This window comes from Doryrhamphus excisus, chromosome 18, assembly GCF_030265055.1.
Source record: "Doryrhamphus excisus isolate RoL2022-K1 chromosome 18, RoL_Dexc_1.0, whole genome shotgun sequence".
In the NCBI taxonomy this organism is placed as follows: Eukaryota; Metazoa; Chordata; class Actinopteri; order Syngnathiformes; family Syngnathidae; genus Doryrhamphus; species Doryrhamphus excisus.
The window spans coordinates 5,906,885-5,927,634 of record NC_080483.1 but is presented as its reverse complement, the minus strand read 5'-3'; the positions used below and the strand labels follow the sequence as shown (position 1 = coordinate 5,927,634).

Sequence of the window (20,750 nt, the reverse complement as noted above, 5' to 3'; positions counted from 1 at the left end):
GTAGCAAAGATTGGTAAAGAGGAAGTGAGAAGAGCATTGAAAAGGATGAAGAGTGGGGAAGGCACTTGGTCCTGATGGTATATACCTGTGGAGGTATGGAGGTGTCTAGGAGAGAAAGCAGTTCCTGGTCGGGTTGTTCAATAGGATCTTAAGGGGTGAGAAGATGTCTCAGGAATGGAGAAGTGTGTCGGTGCCCATTTTTAACAACATGGGTGATGTGCAGAGCTGTGGCAACTACAGAGGTGTAAAGCTAATGAGTCATACAATGAAGTTATGGGAAAGAGTAGTTCAGTCAGCATCTGTGAGCAGCAGTATGGTTTCATGCCAAAAGTACTACAGATGCAGTAGTTGCTTTAGGAATGTTAATAGAGAAGTACAGAGAAGGTCAGAGGGAGCTGCATTGTGTCTTTGTAGATCTGGAGAAAGCCTATGACAGGGTGCCTAGACAGGAACTGTGGTATTGCATGAGGAAGTCTGGATTGACAAGAGAAGTATGTTCAAGTGGTGCAGGACATATATGAGGACTGTAAGACAGTAGTAAGATGTGCTGTCGGTCTGTCAGCTTTGAGTCCCTTCTTGTTTGCTACGGTGATGGACAGGCTGACAGATGAGCTTTGACAATAATCTACATGGACTATGATGTTTGCAGATGACATTTGTATTTGTAGTGAGAGTAGGGAACAAGGGGAGGAGATGCTAGAAGAGTGGAGGTTTGGCCTGGAAAGGAGAAGAATGAAGATTAGCTGCGGGCAAAACGGAGTATATGTGTGTGAACGAGAGGGACCCAAGTGGAGGAGTGAGGTTACAGGGAGAAGAGATACAGAAGGTGGAGAATTTGAAGTACTTGGGGTCAACAGTCTAGAACAATGGCGATTGTGAAAAGGAGGATGGAACGGGTGGAGAAAAGTGTTGGGCTAAAATGAAAGGGAGGGTATACAAAACTGTGGTGAGACCAGCCATGTTGTTTGGTCTAGAGACAGTGCCACTGAGGAAAAGACAGGAAGCAGAACTGGAGGTAGCAGAGATGAGGATGCTGAGGTTCTCATTGGGAGTGACCAGGATGGATAGGATCAGGAAGGAGTACATCAGAGGGACATTACATGTTAGAGGCCTTGGAGTTATGGATGTAATGGAGGACATGAAGGTCGTTTGTGTGAGAGAGACAGATGCAGAAGACAGGGTTAGATGGAGGAGATTGGTTTGCTGTGGCGATCCCTGAAGGTAAAAGCTCAAAGAGAAAAAAGTCCAATCACTCCATGTTGTAGAAACATTGAATGACTTTACATTCAAACGCTGCATACATCAAACTCTACCTACCCAAATAAATCAATACTTACCATTTATAAACAAATGGACACTTCATCAATACTTGTTGATTATATCAGCTTTGCACCCTAATGTTGACTTTTTTGGAAGGGCTGAACGGAAGCGCGCAAAAAATGTTGGAATATGATGGCCAATGTTGGTTGGAATGCAGACTTCTTAATGAAGGACACATTTGAAGGAGCTTTAGCCTTCGATGACTTTACCCCCCACACCACGACGTTAATGAAGGACACTTTTATTGTTGACTTTCCTTGCTTTAATTTCAATCCGTGTCATGATGGGCTAAGCCTTGGCGCTGGCAGCCTGTCCGCTTTGTTGGAGCTGCTGGATCTTCACGTTCATCACTTCCAGCACGGCTGCAAAAGCACAAGACCAGGTCATATATATCTACCTGGTTACCACCTGCCTCACATGGATGCACTCACCTTGTTTCATGGCATGTTTCTCCTGGAGGGCCGGCTGAATTTTCTCAATCTGCTTGGTCAGGAAGTCTATTTTCCGTTTGAAGAACGCCTTGGAATCTGATACATTCTACACACAGATACTACAGTCAGGATACAGTCTGCAGCTACAGAGGCCGATACAACCACAATACAGCCTACAGCTAGAGGCCGATACGGTCATTACTCAATTGGCCAGATGATATTTGCAATACAGCGATAGAAGAAAAGAGCCGCTTACCTTTTCAACATAATATCCTGTGCCCACATCCACCAAGACGTGCTCCACATCATTCATCGTGCCGTGGACGTACATCTGCACAAGGTCATGTTAAGGACGCTTAACATGATGAAAGATATGATGGGATACTTACAAGTATCCCATATGTAAAGCAGCGCCTGAGCCTGCCACCCAGCATGCTGGGTAACTTGCCACTTTGTCTCTGTCTGTACAAATTAAGCTTTACCAATGTCACTGATTTGATCAATAACCTAATTCAAAAGGTTTTGGAATCCTCCAATATGCGGGGAGCAATCGTAAATGCGAGAGGGGATCTAGTCATGCAAATCCTGAAGAAGAACTGATGAAATGCAAATGTGAAGGATACAGAACTTGTCAAAGGAACCAGTAATTGTTTACCTGCACGAGGACAGAGAAAGGTCACTTTGAGTGGGAAACTAGAAGGCCGAGATGTCTTCCCAAGAGCCGCTTTGGGAAAACATGGCTTACCTTGATTGTTTTGGTTGAGGGCACTCAAACTATCTTTTGCTTCCACATATTTGGTCTGGACGACTTTGAGCTGACCTATCGAGGATGTGAGGAACTCAATCTCCTGCAAAAACCAAAGCAAACAATGCCATGCTGTACATCTAATCCCATAGATGTTGACATCGAGCTTCACTTAGCGGGGAGCCCAAGGTTCATACAGCACGTGCAAACCACAAAACGAACAGCGTGTGCCGCTTTACGTTGTAGTCGTAATAAAACGGACAATTACTTTTCTCAGCCGAACTAAAACTACACTAAAAGAGCAGATTTACCTGATCTAATTGGCTTTTAAGACCCTCTAGCTGAGGCAGAGTCAGGTCCGTGAGATTGACCGCCATGTTGGGAGTGTGACGCTCTGTCGTTTGCTTCCGGTTCAAATCCATGAATGAGCGTAGACATGCGAGGTCGCCGCCTTGTGGACCGTTGGGTACCTACAGCTCAAAACTCAAGGGTTCTCAATTGAAGGGTAAAAATGATTGGAAATCTGTATGTTGCTTTATTTCCTGAAAAAACGTAAAATTGCAAGTCAATGTGACCTGTAATATATATACAGCAAAAACCAAACATTCAAGTGATAATGTGGATTGAAATACTATGTGTTGTGTAGTATTACACTACACCGTCTGTAGCACAAACCAAGCAAGCTTTGGTCAAATAAAAAGTGCAATAAAACGCTCTATAGAGTTTAATGACCATTCCTTTGTTACGGATAAAAAAAGGCAGTACTAGACAATAATAAAAGGCTACTGCAGATGTATCGGTAGGCCATAGACAACGGGCGCGGCACCTATCAGGTGTTTCAGGTGTGTGGCCTGTCGAGAAGGGCCCATGTAGTCCAGCAAGGCACTTCCAGATTCAGATGACAACCAGGATTCCAATAAGGCTTTAGCAAAGCGGTCGATATCCCGATCGGTGACATCCCACAGGTTTCCCAAAACAAAGGGGCTGTGGAATAAAGTCAAAGCAGATGTATGGCATTTTGATGCAAAGAAATACAAAAAGTCCAAAAAAGCATCTCACCAGCCAGCTATGAGGTAATTGAGGACGATGCCTTGTCCCTCCTGCTCCCCCCGCACGGTCAAAGCGGCGCTGCTACACCCGATGAGCAGGGAGGCGGCTCTCATGGGACGCTTCAGGAGGGCCCGGCTGTCGAGGAAGCGTACGCCTGCACCGTGACCCATGAAACTGCCGTGTCCACAAGTGCAGGGCGTATGATGCAGAGGACAACAGCAGTCTTTTAGTGCACAGCAATACATGCACGTAACAAAAACAATGTAGTGTGGGGGATGTGGAGTTTGATCTAGTGGCTTTTTGAATACAGTCCCCTTTGTGGCGGTTCCAGACTCCACTGTGATGAGGCCTTTCCCACCACGTATACATGGAATATTCTCATAAAACAGAAAACCTCCGTTAACATTCATAAAGCCCTCTAGACTGGTAATAACACCCCCACAGTAGACACACACATGTTGGCACTGGGAGACTTCACATTCTTTTCTTCCTTCCTGGGGTGGCAATGTAACACCACTGCCATCGAGTGACCGATGTATACCACATACATCACATCTTTGAATGCACCTTCCCAATGCCCGATTCTCTTTGTATTTCACTTCATTTAGCCATTTTTATGCTTGAAAATGCTTCATTTAGGATAAAGTATGTAAAGATGAACATTTTCAACCGGGTCGGGTCCACCCTGGCACATACTATAAACAGCCATTCCCACTCACATTCATACCTATGGACAATTTACACTCTGACCTAACATGAATGTTTGGAATGGGGGAGGAGAGCGGAGTACCCGGACAAAACCCACGCACGCACGCACGGGGAGAACATGCCAACTCCACACAGAGATGCCCACCCAGGTCTTCCCCATCTCCTGACTGTGTGGCCCACATGCTAAGCACTCGTCCTCCGTGCGGCGACAATAAAAGATATTCTATGCTATTAAAAGTGAAGGACAACATTTCCATGTCAAAGAATAGAGCAGTGAAGAGAAGTCTTGACTTAGTAATATCTTGTGGACATTGCCAGTGGTTCCCTAAACATCGAAAAGGGTGAGAAACCATGTGGTGGCGCTGCTATAAAACCCCACGACTACGACTGACATTTCCGACATAGTAGTACAATAAGCTCTACAAAACAGCTGTGCACTTTAGGGTCTTTAGCCCAATGGCCATGGCATTTGGTCTAAAAGTTGCGGGTACGTCACATTAGAGCAAGATTTGGGAGGGGGGGAAGTGGAGGACATGTGTATTTCATGCATGCTAGCAAGGGAACTCACATGTACAGATCCTTAGTTGCCACAGCTTCCTCCAACTGGCCTGATGTGGGAGCACGTCCACACACACCGGCCCAGCTGGGTTGACTTGATAAAAGACAGGCGGTTAGAAGAAGATGGCAAGAGATGGAGCTCATTAAACGTGGCCACTGGCTGCGCTCACCTGCTAAACAACTCTTTGAAATGCTGCTGTGTGTTTCCCAAGTTTCCATCGGGGTCCAGGAGATAAAATGTGCTGGTGGTGTCCACGCCGTGCTTCAGGATAGACTGATGCTCACTCTGAAGCAGGAGAGTCATCCAAGCGTCAGAGTGATGTGACATGTTGGCTAACAATCAATGATTATTATTCATACACATGACTTTGCCAAGCTGTGATACAGCGAGGCGCGGGAGGAGTTACTGTAGATTTTGAAAGCACCATTGCTGGATAAACAATGACATTTAATAGATGAAAAAAGTGTGTACTATACGTGAATGGACAGACAATTGTGTGTGTGTGTTTACATGTGAATGACCCGATATTTGTTTACATTACATGTGTGGGAATGGATAAACAATGACATTTAATAGATGAAAAAAGTGCGTACTATATGTGAATGGACAGACAATCGTGTGTGTTTACATGTGAATGAGTCGATATTTGTTTACATTACGTGTGTGGGAATGGATAAACAATGACATTTAATAGATGAAAAAAGTGTGTACTATACGTGAATGGACAGACAATTGTGTGTGTTTAAATGTGAATGACTCGATATTTGTTTAAAAAAAAAAAGAAAGCACCATTGCCAAGTATGACAGCTGCGGGCATTGCTTGAGGACTTGGATGGGATAAACCCTACCTCTTTCTGAACGCTCAAAGCAACCAGTGACTGGAGAGAGGGCATGCGGCTGACAGAGCGACACCTCAAGACGGAGATGCTTTCCCAGGGCAACTTCTGAAGGTACTGTGCAAGAAATAGGACACATATAAAGCATATTCCACATCACAGTGCAAGCCACTTCCGTACCTTGTCCAGAATGAGAACCACGTGTCCACAAGGCTCCTCTCGACCTGCAAGCTGCAGAACAGCAGCGTGGAGAAGCTGCTCACACTCGTCATCCCACTGGGGACAAACGCCCAGGGCAAAGCTCTGCAAGTCTTTTTGGGAGAGCACGGGGGTGGCACACAGCACAGCCTGGGAAACAGCCAAAAGATGTTGATGTGGAATTGTGTTTCACAAAAAGCAAAACACACACAAACCTCTAACATCTCCTCGCTGGCCATCACTCCCTTTGTGCGCAACATGTTACAAAGGCGCTTGGCCTGGGTGGAGAGCTTGGGATCCGATGAACACGGCAGAAGAAGACTCTTCCAGCATCCTAGTAAGTGCTCCATCTCTTTCAGTAGTTGCTGAAAAAAAACACAAAACAACCTTCTAAATACACTTTATCATTAGAGCCCTCTAGATGTGAAATAACCCCCTATTAGCCAATATAGCAGATATAGAAGATAAGACACAAAGAACATAAAGTAACTAAATCAATAGCCACAACCATGATCTACTTAGAGATGGTAAATAATGAAGAGAATTCAGTATTGTATTCCTTACCTCCACTCGAGAGTCAAGCACCCTGCGGCCGTCCCACCACTGAGCTTTATCAGACACGCCATTCAGAGCCTTCTGTTCCACCAAAATACTGTCCATCTCCTGGAGCGCCCACCTGATAGAGTGCTGTGGAACAAAGCAACATGGGGTACACGTTCATGGGGCTACCAACAGAGAGACATTTCTAGCCGTTTTAGCCTGTGTCCACATGTACAGATATGTTTGTGGGCTTTGACCACCACAGATGGATGTGGCCAGTAGTGCCGTACATGCCATAAAGGAGGGATGAGTGTACATGTCAGCACCTTATGCTGCTATCAAAGACAGCAGTAACCAAGCAGTGCAGTGGCCTTATTGCTGTCTATTTTGGACTGTCGCTTCTCCTCCCAATGAGCCACAAGCCAGGTCAAGCGAGGGAGTTCTTAGTCCCTTTCTTAAATCTGTCTGGGTGTGGCCTCAGCCGCCTTCTGCGACAGCCATCTTCTCATCCTTACCGGCTCTGTGGAAGTGGGAATGTGCACAGTGACAGGAGCAGATCCCTTCTGGAGACGTGACAGGAGGATGCTTTCGCCCATTTCCTGAGATCTTCCTCCGACCACGGACATCAGGCACACGGTCACACCTGTGGCAGAGAAGGTGAGATTGTCTGCGTGCCTTCAAGGCGACATGACGGAAGCTTGGTCTTGCCTGAAGGAAGGTGTTGAAGTTGTTGACGAAAGTGCTGGCAGTGGCTTTGGGGGAAGGCTGAGGAATCTGCCGTGGGGAAAGAAAAGATGTTCTCCAGGTGAGTCAGTCTTTGTGCTGTTGGGGCGGCAGGACTGGAATCATCCAGAGTGAGGTGGCCCATTTCATCTGCTAGCTCAGAGGATGCCTTTTTCAGCTTTCTGGTCAAGAAAGAGATACTTGGGTAGAAGTAGCACAAGTTGCCAGTGCAGCGTGCTGTGGCCGTCTTACTGGACACAGCTGGCCAAATGCCTGATGGTGCGATGCCGGCTGCTGACGCCCAGGGACTGGGAATGGAGCATGGCAGTAGTGACGGGGTCCTGCTGTCCCGTGGATAGTGCCAGGAAGGAACACAGGTTTGGGAAAATGCCAGGAGGGGGGAAGTGCTGAACGCTCAACCAAGCTGAGCGGAGTAACGCCTGAATATCCTCCAATGAGAGATTGTCTAGCAGACAAAATGAGTGATACATCAATGGCTGGAGTAGAAGAAATGAAAACACAAAAGCACATGGCCCTGAGCGAGACATGCACCAGTCCACATTTCACCCACAATCCCATCCCATACACAGTTCCCATGTGGAACTGTGAACTGATTATGTGATGCAATTGTAATCTGATGCATGTTCAAATGAAGTAAAACCATTACCATTCCTCGGGTTCAATCTGCTGATAGAGCTTTGCTTGATTTAATATCATGATTCTTATTATTGTAGTGTCTAAATGATGAACCAGAATGTGGCTGGTCAACAATTGCTTTATTGGAGAAAAACCCAGCCAAAACACTAAAATGTTGCATGAAGAATATGGGTGAAGGTGGCGCTCGGCCTGGCAAGTTGAGAAAATACAAAAGTTCACCATGGCACCTACTACTGGCTGGACACATTAGCATTCCTCTCCAAGTATGGTGTTGTGTCGAGTTAAGACTTGTCCTGCTATCGTGTGGCCGTGAAGGCACCAGGCAGAATGCGTGAGGAGGATGTGGTGACAGCTATTCCAACTAAATGGCGATTTAGCTATTTAGGTCTCACCTGGCTCAACGTCCAGATGAGGAAGATGAGTTTGAGGTCCTCTGGCTTGACACCCGTTCCTCTGGTCATGCCAGTCATGTGTGTCAAAATGGCAACACAAATCCCTCCGCAGCACCTCCAAGTCCACGTCTTAAGAGCAAAGAAGAAAGTGACCGCTGAGGTGTGGTTGCATGATGACTGACTTGCTGTTACACCTTCCACAGTTGATAACATCTACTGCGGGGGAGTCCCAACTGAATAATCAAGTGACCGGGCGGCCATTTTGATATTTCCCGTGTCCTAAAAAGGCTACTCAACGGAGACAAAGGCTAATAAATTCTGATTTTATGCATCCTGTGATGCATTGTTCATATTTGATGTAATCTATTTATTCTCCACATTATTATTTATTATTACACGGGGGCCAGGCAACGACATTTCGTTGGCAATTTCACTGCTGTGTTATTGTGCAATGACAATAAAGAAAGTCTATGTCTATGTCCTGGTTATCATCAGAGCTTATGTGACTTTACCTTCGGTCTCGGTGTCTGACGTCCTTAAATCGTCAAGGCTCAAGTCGAGTCCATTCGACTCCTCCTCTATGGCCCTCATTTTCTCTGGCCCCTCCTCCCACTGCGCCTCCTTGCTGGACACCTTTCTGGCTCGTCCGCGTCTGGTAGATGAAGGCTTACGCAGCAAGCCTTCATCTTCTGAGGAGGTGTCCTGAGGGAGAGCGGTGCTCTTCTTGCTCCTCGTTTGCCGGGTGGGTCGGCTCTTCTCAGCAGGGGCGGCCAAGGCAGCTTTACTTGTGAGAGCAGCTCGTCTGGTGCTGGCTCTCTTAGTGGACTGGCTCTCTGTGGGTTCTTGCCGAGCATTGTTCTCTGTGTCACTCTCGTCACTGAACTCCACCTGTGGTAAAACTCTTGGATTAGTTCACACCAAAACATGCCAACAGGTCACGGATTCATTTCCTGAGATGCCCACCTTGAAGCGAGACTTCTTAGCGCGTCGTGGAGCAGCGGGCACCGCTTGAGGTTTGTCTTGAGCTGGCAAGGACTCGTCAAAGACTTGGAACTGCAGCTTACAGGCAGTTCTCTGGGCCTTGCGTGCCGAGGTGGGGGCTTTGGCCTTGGGAACAGGAGTGAAGGTCAATGAGGGTACCACGTTGAAGTCAAACACGCTAAGCTCCCTTGCAGAGAACTTGGTGACTGGAGTGATGGGGACTATGGCTGGCGTCAGGGGAAGTAGACCCTTCCCTTTAGCCGTGGTTTGTGCTCGCTGGCTCTTTGGCTCAGCAACCTTGGCATTTTTGGCCTTCTTCACACTTTTGGGCTCCTTCAGTGCGGTTTGATTTTCCGATTTAAGCTCTTTGAAATGTTTTGGTGCCTTCCAAGTCCACACGTTAGAGAAAAGCTCCTCTGGTCTGCAGTCCTTTTTGGCGGACATGGCGATCAACGACACCTCAGCTTTGGCTGCCATCAGACCAGCTCTCAATGCTCTGACTTCGGGAGAAGGCACGCAGTCAACAAATGCCAAACCAGTTTCCAGAACTTTCCATGTACTGGAGGAGTTGGTGTGCCTGGGTTCCAAGCCAGAAAAAGCCATGTGAAGGTAGACACGGCCCACCACGTCCTGCATCAGAGAGGGTTTAGGGGGGCTTTTTGCGGGACCAGACACGGGGAAGAGTTCAGCTAATTTAGCCTCAAGTTTGGCACTGATAGTCTTACAACGAGCTAATGTGGCCCAGTACAGTTTAAAGCCCACTTTGGCATCAGAAGGATCCAGTTGGAGAACTGCATCGGCCTGCACAGCTGCCCAGAGGGCGGTGACCCGGCCCAGAAGTGGCTCCGAGCAGCCGGAGCAGGGGCAGGCGGGTTTGTGTGTGAGGCACGACAGCCAACGAAAAGGTACGACTTTTAGACGCGGAGAGCTACCCTGGTCCCACACTACGGGGTCTTTGTGAGTCCACCTCATACTCAGGATGTCCTTCAGGTCATCTTTTACCACAGGCGATGGAGAGGCAACCTTCTGCACTGGACGACATTTCCTTGCTTTGATGAGTTTAACCTCAGCCTTGCATTCTGTGTCTGGAAAATCTAAAAGGACCACAGGAGAGTCTGGAGTTAAAAAGCCGTTAAAGGCCATTACATTTCATCTGGAACATCAACTCACCTGTGCAACTTTCCAGAAGGTTCCTGACTTTGTCTAAATCAAATCCACTTTCTTCTCGCTCCCCCTGCATCAGTTCCAAGTCGGCTTTCATCACCAACAGCTCGGCACAGCTAACACAAAAAAATACACACACACACTCGGGTTCTGAATAACATCAAGTTGTGCTTCATAAAATCATTCTGGATACAGTGCAAGTGATTAGGGGTGTCCAAAGTGCAGCCCGGGGGCCCAAGGTTAGTTTTATTAGTGGCCCATGGCACACTGGAGAAATACATGCCCCCGAAAGAGATTTGCCTCGTAAATATAATAGATAGATAGACTCCCTTTATTGTCATTGCACAAAAACACAGCAGTGAAATTGCCAACGAAATGTCGTTGCCTGGCTCCCATATAACAACAGACACAAAAGAAGATAAGTAAAAACAAATAATAATAATAATAATGTGGAGAATAAATAGATAGAATAGACACCAAATATGAACAACATAATGTAAAGTGCATAAATATAAATACTACCCAGTGTGTGTGCGCGTATGTATACACTAGGGCTGTCAATCGATTAAAATATTTGATCTTGATTAATCACATTGTCCATAGTTAACCTACAATTAATTGCATTTAATCACAGATAGAATTTTTTTTTGTCTATAAAAGTAGGGAAATCTTTTTGTGGTAAACGATTCAATGTGCACATACAACAATAACTACATTCAATTTTATGTAAAGGGATATCAATTTGGGAACTATGGGCCATTACAGTCAGCAAGCATATTTTTGTATTACTATTTTCTTTATTATTGGCATATTAGCTCTTAAACTCGCCCACAAACGTTCAGCAAATACAAAAGTCAGACCTCTCACACTGACACAAACATATTTTTGTTCATTTGTGTCAGCTCAAAATAAGATTAGTTTATGATACTGGTTTCAAATTCTAAATGTTTGTTGTTAGTAAAAAGCCCATTTAGGAACATTCAGAAAAGATTATTATTAAAGAATTGCCTCAATGCACCTTTCCTTCATGAAATATACAAATGAAAATACCTAAAACAGGGCAATAGTCAAAACAGTTCATAAAAATTGCAAACCTAATGTCATTTCATTTCTCTTTTAAAACACATTAAAATACATAGAAATTCATCATTATATTAAAGTAAATATTATTTTATTACAAATTACTTAGAAATCCCACAGTTTTTTTAATGTGAGCTGCGATTTGTCCTACTTTCATTGAAAGCACCAACGCACCGTTCTCTGATGCAAAGAGGGCTTGTATGGATGTATTTTCCCTTTAACTTTCACCTCATACTTGCGCCCGAATGCTGATACTATGTGGGAACCCATAGCAGTAACATTTGATGACTGAGTGCTAATGTGCATCATTGTGGTAGTTCCATGCTAAATGGCTAATGCTAGCAAAACACTGGACTTCAAAAATGTGAAAACCACTGGTTAGTTGGGCCACTCTTATGCCAAGGTAGCACTGTATATGACAATAAAAACAATACCTGCACTGCTCCAGTCTCTGGCAGGCCATGTAATCCGTGATAAGTCAAACACAGTGACAGTAGATACAAATAACTTTGGTCTTGCTACAAGAGCCATCTGCCAGGGATTTGAAGCTAACTTTACCAATCTAAATACTCTTTTCTTTCTCCATTTCCCATCAATATTTGTTCAAGCTTGTGGCTACAGAGTTACCACGCTTCAAACTACGGTGGGAGCCGATGGTCAAACAGGAGGAGCGCATGTTAATCACGAGAAAAAAAAATTGCCGCCGTTAAAGGGAACTTCCGTTAACACGTCATTAATGCGTTAACTTTGACAGCCCTAGTATATACACATAGTATACACCCCCCCGCATGCTTTGATTAGTCAGTATGTGGCCCTTGGCGGGCCAACTAAGATGCAAATGGACATGCACTTACTGGCTGAGCGCTTGCAGCTTGACGGCCAGTTTGAGAGCTTCTTGACACTGGAGCCGGGCATCATTGACAGCACCACAGCTGGCTCTCAGCCCAACCATTTTCTTTGCACAGTTCAAAAGTTGGGAGAGCAGACGCCATTTAAAGACAAGGTTATTTCCTGTGAAATGACGGAAGGAATAATGTTTGGATTGATTGTTGTATTTTTTGTTGTGTCCCATTGTGTTAAACATACCGTTGTCAATGAAGCGCACATTTGAGCCATTCCCAGTGGGTCCATATAAGCATTTCCCCACAAAAGTGTGCAGCAGGCTGTTGAGCAGCTTGAGGCTTTCATATAAGGCAGCGTCTGGGCTTTTCAAACCTGACACAGAAAAGCACAGATCACAGCTTTGATAAAGCTGAAGTTGAAGGTGGAAAAACACGGGTCGGGCATTGATGAGCATTATAGTGCACCATGCTGTGTGATGCAGCTCCGTTGGTCTGGTGGCAGTGAACTTGTGTTCAAACTCAGGTAGGAGGTGCAGATCTGAAGGGCTTGAGCTCGCAGTAAATACCAACTTCGACAATGCCGCTGCTCGTTGGCCTCTTTAAGCACGACAGACAGATACGCCACCCCACGATCCACCTGCAAAGGCCATGGTAAAAGTACATTCCAATCTCGTGAAGTGCCACGTGGGACCAACTGTACCTGTCCTGTCCTGTAATAATACTCAGCTCTCAGTAAAATGAGCAGCAGGGAACCAGTGGAAGGTCCATCAGTGCTGGCATCAGAAGCAATTCTCTCTGCTTGTTCGATCTGGGCCTGAAAACATAATTACCGTTAGAAGAGTCTACGATGAGGGTTTTGTTCCTCATGAATGGAAGGGATGCCAAGATCAGCATTACCAAAGCCACTTCCGTGGAGCCCATTTCCAAGAGGAGGATGGCTGACTGACAGAGGGCGCTCACGCCTACTTGGGTGTCGGCAAGTTGGCAGGAAAGTTTCACAGCAAGTTGATAGGCTTCCAAAGCTTTTAGAGGCTAGTGGTGAAGTAGACACAACACAAGGGATAATCATTCAATGACTGATAATGAAAAAGGTGTGCAACTGCTACCAAATCCTATCTGAAGAGAACTGTTCCTGGCCCCAACCAGGCACCCTGTGGGCCACACCTGGACCACACATTAATTACATTAAATAAAAATACAAATATATTAATTAACTAGGTATAAATTGACCGTTTTTTTCCCATAAAACCACCAATGAAGCCAATGTGAACGTTGAACAGTGTTCAACGTTCACATTGGCTTCATTGGCATCTATCTGTGGCATTAGATCGTTAAGGCTGTTCAATGAACAGCCTTAACGATCTAATGCTAACAGAGCCAACAGGAGAACGCCCAACCTCAGAAGTAAATAGCAACTAAACACAGCCCAATGGAATCATCTCCTGGTCAAACTCCGCTATTACTGATAGTTGAAAACCTCATCATTTGAGGTGAAAAGTAGTGTGTTTACAAAGCTAAATACGGATGCTAACTAAGTTCAGCCTCCTCCTTCTCTGCAGTGACTTTGTGGCAGTAGCTACATTCAGAGTCCTACCGCATGGCTCCAATGAGTTTGTGTCTCGGTCCGACAGAAACGCTGGAGATCCGGCACGGTGCCGGAATACTTTAAGCCCTGAATCATGATTGGCCCATGGCCAGCATGTGTGGGATGCTCTGGGTCCGCATACAGGATATTTGAGACACCCACCGCACCTGCTTCCAAGGTGATGCAGTGAACTTGCTGGTAAATGTCTGAAGAAAAAAGCCTTTGCATTGTTACCTTTCCCATGAGTGTGAGGAGAGCTGCAGCCATCACAATAGAGCTGCAGGTCTGCTTTGGGTTCCTCACAGAGGGCAGCATCCCAGCATGGAGAAGAGCAGCCCACTCATTCAGTGCTCTTTCCAAAGGTTGGCACATTTCTGGAAGTGAACAGCACGTATAAATCACAGCATACAAATGATACAGTTTATCATTAAGTCATTAGGGGGACAATAATTATGGGACAGATACAGTATGAGGAAATTATGCCATTGCAAGAAATCCAATAACAATAAGATAGTGTGTGGCCGAATACACCTTGCTGGGCCACAGCAGGAGGCTCCACCCCCTCTACATTCTGCTTCTCCTAAGAGTAGTCATGTCATGGTATTTATTTATGACTAATCAACAAATCCGACATTCATTCGTCCAGTCCTTACCTTCAGTGTGCACAAACTACACTTACATCTATATAAAAACGTTGTCAGTCTTGAATAGTAGAAGGTTATTGGTATGGATCGACATGAATCTCTAACGATAATACTGTCCTATAACCTATGTACAGTATAAAAGTAAATACACAAAGATAAGAAAGGTATTAAACACTGTATAGATAAGAAAGTTGCATACTGTTGTGTGCAGCCAAGTTGAAGTGCAGATTGTCGTACACCAAGATGTTGTCCTCATTCTTCTGCTTGTCTTCATAATCCAAGTCATTGGTCCCAATAGGGTTTTGTATAACTGGAGACTGCTGACTCATCTCCTCAAACTTCCTGTCCCTGTCAATAGCCTAGCAAGACAAGACAGAGGGCATATTTGTGTGAAATGTACCAACATATTAAATTCATTCACAATGATGATGACTTTATGGCTTTATCAGTGAAGTGGGCCCTCACCCCCTGAAGATTTTTCTCAAGAGTGCAAATATAGAGCCAAAGCAGAGCATGGGCTTTGGCGTCCTTCAGTTGCTCAGCATTCTCAGGCGTCTCTGCTTCCTCTTCCAGGAGCCGTAAAGCCTCAAGGGTAAAATCGACAGCCGTACTGCGAAAGGTAAAGGCGCAAAAACTGTCAATGAAAACATGGTCACAAGGCCACAGCCAGGAGTGCTTACCAATCTGTCTGCTCGCTGAAATCCTGGAAACAAACAACCTGGGCCATTTCACACAGGTAGACGGCACGTAGATGGGTGTGTGGGCTCTCCTCGTGACAGATGTCAAGCAGGTCGCAAAGTGTGTTGTAGCGCTCCTGAGACGTGTCACCCGCCTCCTCCTTGTAGGCTCGCAACTCCTCGTCCAGAAGGCACAGCAGCACGCCTTCATCCAGAGCACCAAGACCAAAACCATCACGTATTGTTCTGTGAAGATACCACCGACACATTTTACACACGCTCCATGTTGGCTTTCTTAGCAATATCCTACAGTACATACGCATGTTGCCCAGCACCTCATTACCCATACCATATGAGCAGCAGCTCTTTCCTCAAACTAATGTCAGGGTTAGGCGATGAAGAAAATCAGAAGCCACAATATGGCGGCCACGGAGGCCAGGGAGACGGCCACGGGGGCCAGGGAGACGGCCACGGGGGCCAGGGAGACGGCCACGGGGGCCAGAAAGACGGCCACGGTAGGACCGCTTCTAGAATATTGAGCATGTAAATGTGTAAGTTAACACTGATTATTACTCACTATACCCTACTAGTCTTTTCATTTATCAACATTTCCGCGACCTATAATTGATCATGGTGGTGCGCTACTACAAAATATAAGCTGACACATTAAAAATGATTTAAAATTTGTTTCGCCCCTTTCTTTCATTGTGGTGTTTGAAAGCAAAATAATAATACAGGACATAGTGAACCTTGCCAATATGATATGAGGAAATACCTGAGTCGGATGTCCTCTTGAGAGGTGCGTGCTGCATCCATCTTGGCTTTCACCCACAGAGAGATGGGTTCCGTCATGTGCAAAGTCATGTTGTCCCCCAGGGCCTTGAGCCATAGGACCACCCAGTCCAGTGCCCTCTCCAGGCGTCCTGCCTTCCGAGACGTCTGCACGGCCAGCATGAAGGGTCGGCTCAGCTGGAGAAGGTCCACATAAAGAGTTAGCCTGCAGTGCCATGTTTAGATTAACACTGGTAGTGAAAGGGAAAGAGCCTACCCTGTCAACAGAGAGTGCGGCGGGGCCGTTCTTGCCCAGATGGTGACACAGGATCTCAACCAGAGTGAAGGCCTGCTCATACAGACGCAGGTTGTACAAGCCACTGGCTAGGTTGCTGACTGCAATCGCTACACGGAGCAGCAGGGATGGTGTGTGTCAGTAATTATGGAACTCTTGACAAGTAGTTTTTTTTTTTAAATGCAGCTGAAAGCCTACCTGCTTTGACATGATGGGTTTGGTTTGACAGTTGGGTGGTCATGCGTCCGGCCGTGGCTTGGCAGTAGAGCAACACTCTGGCCAGCGTATCACCGTCCTCCAGCTAGTACAGAGACACATCCCAACAATGACCAACAATCCAAATGCTTTACCGGACAAGAGGCTTGTCACCTGCGACTCCACTAGGCTCCTGTAGGCCAGGATGAAGCCCTGGTGAATATTGGAGAAAAGGGCCTCCTGCAGTCTGCTGCCCTCACTTTGGATGGCTGAGCTCTGAAAATCAAGGCAAGCATAGACTTTAGAGCAGGGGTCTCAAACTCAATTTACTTGGGGGCCACTGGAGCTAGGGTCTGGGCAAGACTGGGCCGCATCAAGTTTTCCAAAAAAACAAAACAAAAAACGCATTTATTAAAAACAGAAAAATGAATAAACTTTGCTTTGGTTTCGATTTTCTACATGAAAAGCTGTGATAAAACATTCCACTGTTCTCAAATATCTTACTTTTTATTTTTCTACACAAAATAAGATGAAAAATAAATAAACAAATCAAGAATAAAGAAAATCAATCAATCAGTAACAAATAAATATAATAATAATAAAACGGCAAATAATAAAAACTTAAGAAACCACATATAGTTGGTGGGTAGACAAATTATTTTTTTCAAATTAAAATGAACAAAGCATTATTAGAGCCCTGTAGACATGACAAAACACGACTATAGTCACATTTATACTCTTTTCATTTACAACTTATTGCGCAACTGCAGGGTCTTGAGACACATGCTAACTGGCAATCTAGAGAGCTAGCGACCTAAACGGTAGCCTTCAAGTTATTTCCTTTAAACTTAAATAGCCAAAAACATACCACTTCCACATGGATAGGGAGGATAACTATTAACAGTTATTTAACCTTTAACATGAACATTAATCAAACGTAATAATTTTTTCTGGGTACATGATACCATACAGCATCCATATCAAACTTGCGCGGGCCGCACTAACATTAAACTTTCTTATCAAGGCGGGGGCCTCAAACTAGTGGCCCACGGGCCGCGTGTTTGAGACCCCTGCTTTAGAGTAAACCTCAGCTTTCATATGCCAAAAGATGAATGTGAACATGATCCTGAAATATGAGCGTTATGAGAGCACTCACCTTCTGCAGAGTCCTGATCATCAGGTCTTGGTGCTCCTCAAGAAAAGCAAAGCAGGCCAGCAGCACATGGCCACTAAATCCCTTCTTGTGATGGCTTTCCATAACCCACGCCACCAATTCACATCCTTCCAGGACACAGTGAGCTTCTCCGTCACCGAGATGGTGAGGAAGAGACCTCAAGGTCCTGGCACACTCTCTCAAAGCCTGATCTAGCGTCTGCCATCCAGCATCCACCATCTTCATAGAGCTCATTCTTATCGCCCATTTCCCCAGCTCCAGAGCCGCAGCATGACCGTCTGCAACACATCCCATCTTGTCCCTAACTTGATGGAGAAATGCCAAGGCTGGCTTGTAGCGGCCGCCTTTACATAGCGTCCTCATGACAACCAACACCATTTCAACCAGCGTATGAAGCTTGGATCCATCACATTGGGTCAGAAGTGCATGCATTTCTTGGAGAAGAATTGGAACCATGTCTTCACTTGCTGCTTCGCACCCTTTGGTAAATTCACTGACAGCATGCTTGGCGTACACAGGAGCCTTGGAAATGGACGCAGGATGACTTTCTTTGTCCAACAGCAGAAGGAAGCTGAGGGCTTGAAACTGCCAGTGGAGTTTATCTTTGAGGCCGAGGCTTCCCCGTTCCACGGCAGCACCATCCAGACCATTCCAGAGAACTGAGAAGCAGCTCTGCACCACAACGTCATAGTCGTCAACCTAAAGAGAATGCGGGATAATGTCTATTAGGGGTGTATGAGAACTATGGCGTCGAGAAGGCATGACACAAACCTGCTGCATGGGGGCAAGCCTGGCATGAAGTAGCGCCGCAACATGGCTGCACAGACTGTGGACTTGCAGGGAGCTGAGCTTCTTAATGATATGGAAAAGGATCTTTTCCATGTATAACGGACTGTTTTGGGTAAAAGCGGGCAGATCGTAGCCCCGGAGGGCCAGCTCCACGAGTTTTACCAGTTGGCTAATGTGCTCCAAGTCCAGGGATCCAAGACCGAGTTGATGGTTACAGGCCCTGATGACCCGGTCACACAGCGTGCGGCCCTGAAGCCATAGTGGCTCCTTAATACGTGTCTGCAAAAGAGGAACAGGGTGTGTAAATGACAGGACAAGGTGCTTGACAGGACACGCTTAGTGCCTTTTCAATCTGACAAATCAAGAATCACCAATGCATTCGCTCAGAAAATTCCCCGCCATTCTACTTCTTTCCCACATCAAGCATCAAATCCAGCGTTTGTTTTTTGCAAATAATTCCTAGCTTTACAAACACTCCCACAGCATATGTCCCACTGAAAGTCAAGGTCCCGTCACTTCTCACTGATGAAAACATCCCACATAAACTTCCAGCTTGTCCCGACATTTCCACTTCCTTTGACCTGAATGACTCCAACTACCTCAACATTTTCCAACCAATTACAACACGTTCCTCAGCACAATCCAGACATTACGACTACCCGTTTGTCACATTTCAAAACATTCCAATAGGGCCCCAGATTACCACTTTTCCAGAAAGCTACATGGATATTCATATTTATCTGCAAATGCCATTTCACGAGAATGGACTTGTGCAGAGTATGTTTTCTTTGCCAGGAAACGCTCCATGTGGCGTGTGCTTTCAGGAATAGGAATACACAGTTGTGTTTGCAAACTTGCCCATGGCGTCGTGAGATCTGGCAACATATTTTCTTACAAGCGACTCTCTCAGACTTGTTCGGGGAGTTTTATTTCCAGTGAGCATCAGTGGGCGCCATTGACAGTTAAAGTTAGCTTCAAAGCCCTGGCAGATGGCTCTTGTAGCAAGACAAACGTTATTTGTATCTACTGTCGCTGTGTTTGACTTATCACGAATTACATGGTAGCCAAATGGAGAGCTACCTATCCACTCTTCCGTCTTGGAATGGTGCTGAGAGTAGTGATTAAAAAGGCAAGTTTGAATCAATGTGCCTCGGAGTTTGGGTAGTGTTTTAAAATCATCTAAATAGGGCAAGATACTTCAACTATGACATGTTATCATCAGTGTTCATGCATGATCACAGCATGGATATCAAACCATGCAACCTTGGTAGAGGTTTTTTTTTAGTGGGATTTATGGAAATAGGTGTATCCCAATGACAGCATGGTTAGCTAGCTCATTAACTCCATTTCTCCAGTTATAATGCACAGGAAAGGGAAAGACATATGTGTCCATGTTTCACATTAGGATTGGATTATGATTGGGAATGATGGGAAACATAAAAAAGTGCACTTCCACTTTAAAGCAATGGGGACCAAAGTCACTATTCTCCCATACCACATCTGCTCTAGCATATTTCATATTTGGGCTAAGGGCTATCAACTTAGAGTTCAAGTCATGCTTTTACAAATAGTATTAATCACATATGACACATTAGCAATGACTTGCACATTTCTCAACGGCTTCCAAGCCTTCTAGGTTCCAACATCCAAGACATTTGTGCCATTATCCACATCACAGCAATTCCATCGCCACCGTTTAGTTGAAGTGGACAGCTGTTGTATTCATCTATGGTTGCTTTCTAGCAGACCGCTGCTCTTAAACGGTAACTTATAACGCAAACCTCAAGTTCTCGGAATAAAAGCTGCGTCTCGTTTGCCGAAGCTGTCCGCTTGACGTACACGTCGACTTTGGAACCCTCCATGGCGTCGGTAGACAGCTGCAGAAAACACATTAGTCACTTTTTTAATGAAAAGTTTTTTTTAAAAATCAAGCTAAGAAAAGTGAGCGAGATGAGCGAGTGCCAAGACCGCCATAACATGACGCTAGCGTTCTGAGAAACGGCAAACAACGACTTACTTTACGCTGGAGTCTGCCGACACCTGTATTTCTATTCGATAAAAAGCTATATTATTCCGTTGCACATGGTTTAAAAAGAATAAACAAGGAAAAAAGATTTTCCATGAGCCGGAATAAAACGGACGGCGTCGTCGAAGCAACACACTCCGCCGCGCACGATTTTGAACAGCATTTTCTAACCAATCATGTTGCACGTCCGCGTTTCCCCGAGCGCGGTGTATCATGGGTACCGTAGTTTTCGTCTTCGTGCATACAACTGTCATTTTTAACGTATTTCTACAATTTTTTCAGGTTGAAATGGTTTCTATTAAACATATGCAAACATAGAGCAATGTATTGATGGATCAGTCAACAATATAAAATTGACTCCTAGTTTT

General features: G+C 45.4%; 1 protein-coding gene across 2 annotated transcripts; it reads right to left on the bottom strand.

Moving 5' to 3' along the window:
* Positions 1-1,559: 1,559 nt before the first annotated feature.
* On the bottom strand, positions 1,560-20,549 carry pfdn5 (prefoldin 5). 2 transcript variants are annotated; one of them, XM_058054337.1, is made up of 33 exons: positions 20,374-20,549; positions 20,138-20,233; positions 18,339-18,635; positions 17,550-18,266; positions 16,568-16,669; positions 16,397-16,499; positions 16,181-16,308; positions 15,908-16,101; positions 15,136-15,378; positions 14,921-15,065; positions 14,655-14,814; positions 14,046-14,185; positions 13,124-13,258; positions 12,927-13,040; positions 12,692-12,863; positions 12,471-12,599; positions 12,239-12,395; positions 10,311-10,420; positions 9,123-10,234; positions 8,672-9,047; positions 8,160-8,288; positions 7,363-7,576; positions 7,096-7,292; positions 6,903-7,030; positions 6,412-6,534; positions 6,063-6,212; positions 5,830-5,997; positions 5,662-5,766; positions 4,983-5,098; positions 4,823-4,906; positions 3,556-3,720; positions 2,808-3,480; positions 2,497-2,599 (listed from the first exon to the last, which is right to left on the bottom strand). In XM_058054337.1, the coding sequence occupies exons 2-32, from the start codon at positions 20,216-20,218 to the stop codon at positions 3,279-3,281; spliced, it is 6,396 nt and encodes a 2,131-aa protein (XP_057910320.1). In that variant the 5' UTR covers positions 20,219-20,233; positions 20,374-20,549; the 3' UTR covers positions 2,497-2,599; positions 2,808-3,278. The 2 variants fall into 2 exon arrangements, with proteins under 2 accessions (XP_057910321.1, XP_057910320.1); XM_058054338.1 differs by lacking the exons at positions 3,556-3,720; positions 4,823-4,906; positions 4,983-5,098; ... (26 more) ...; positions 20,138-20,233; positions 20,374-20,549 and adding exons at positions 1,560-1,682; positions 1,752-1,857; positions 2,008-2,082; positions 2,375-2,406 and having other exon boundaries at positions 2,808-2,975.
* Positions 20,550-20,750: the final 201 nt, after the last annotated feature.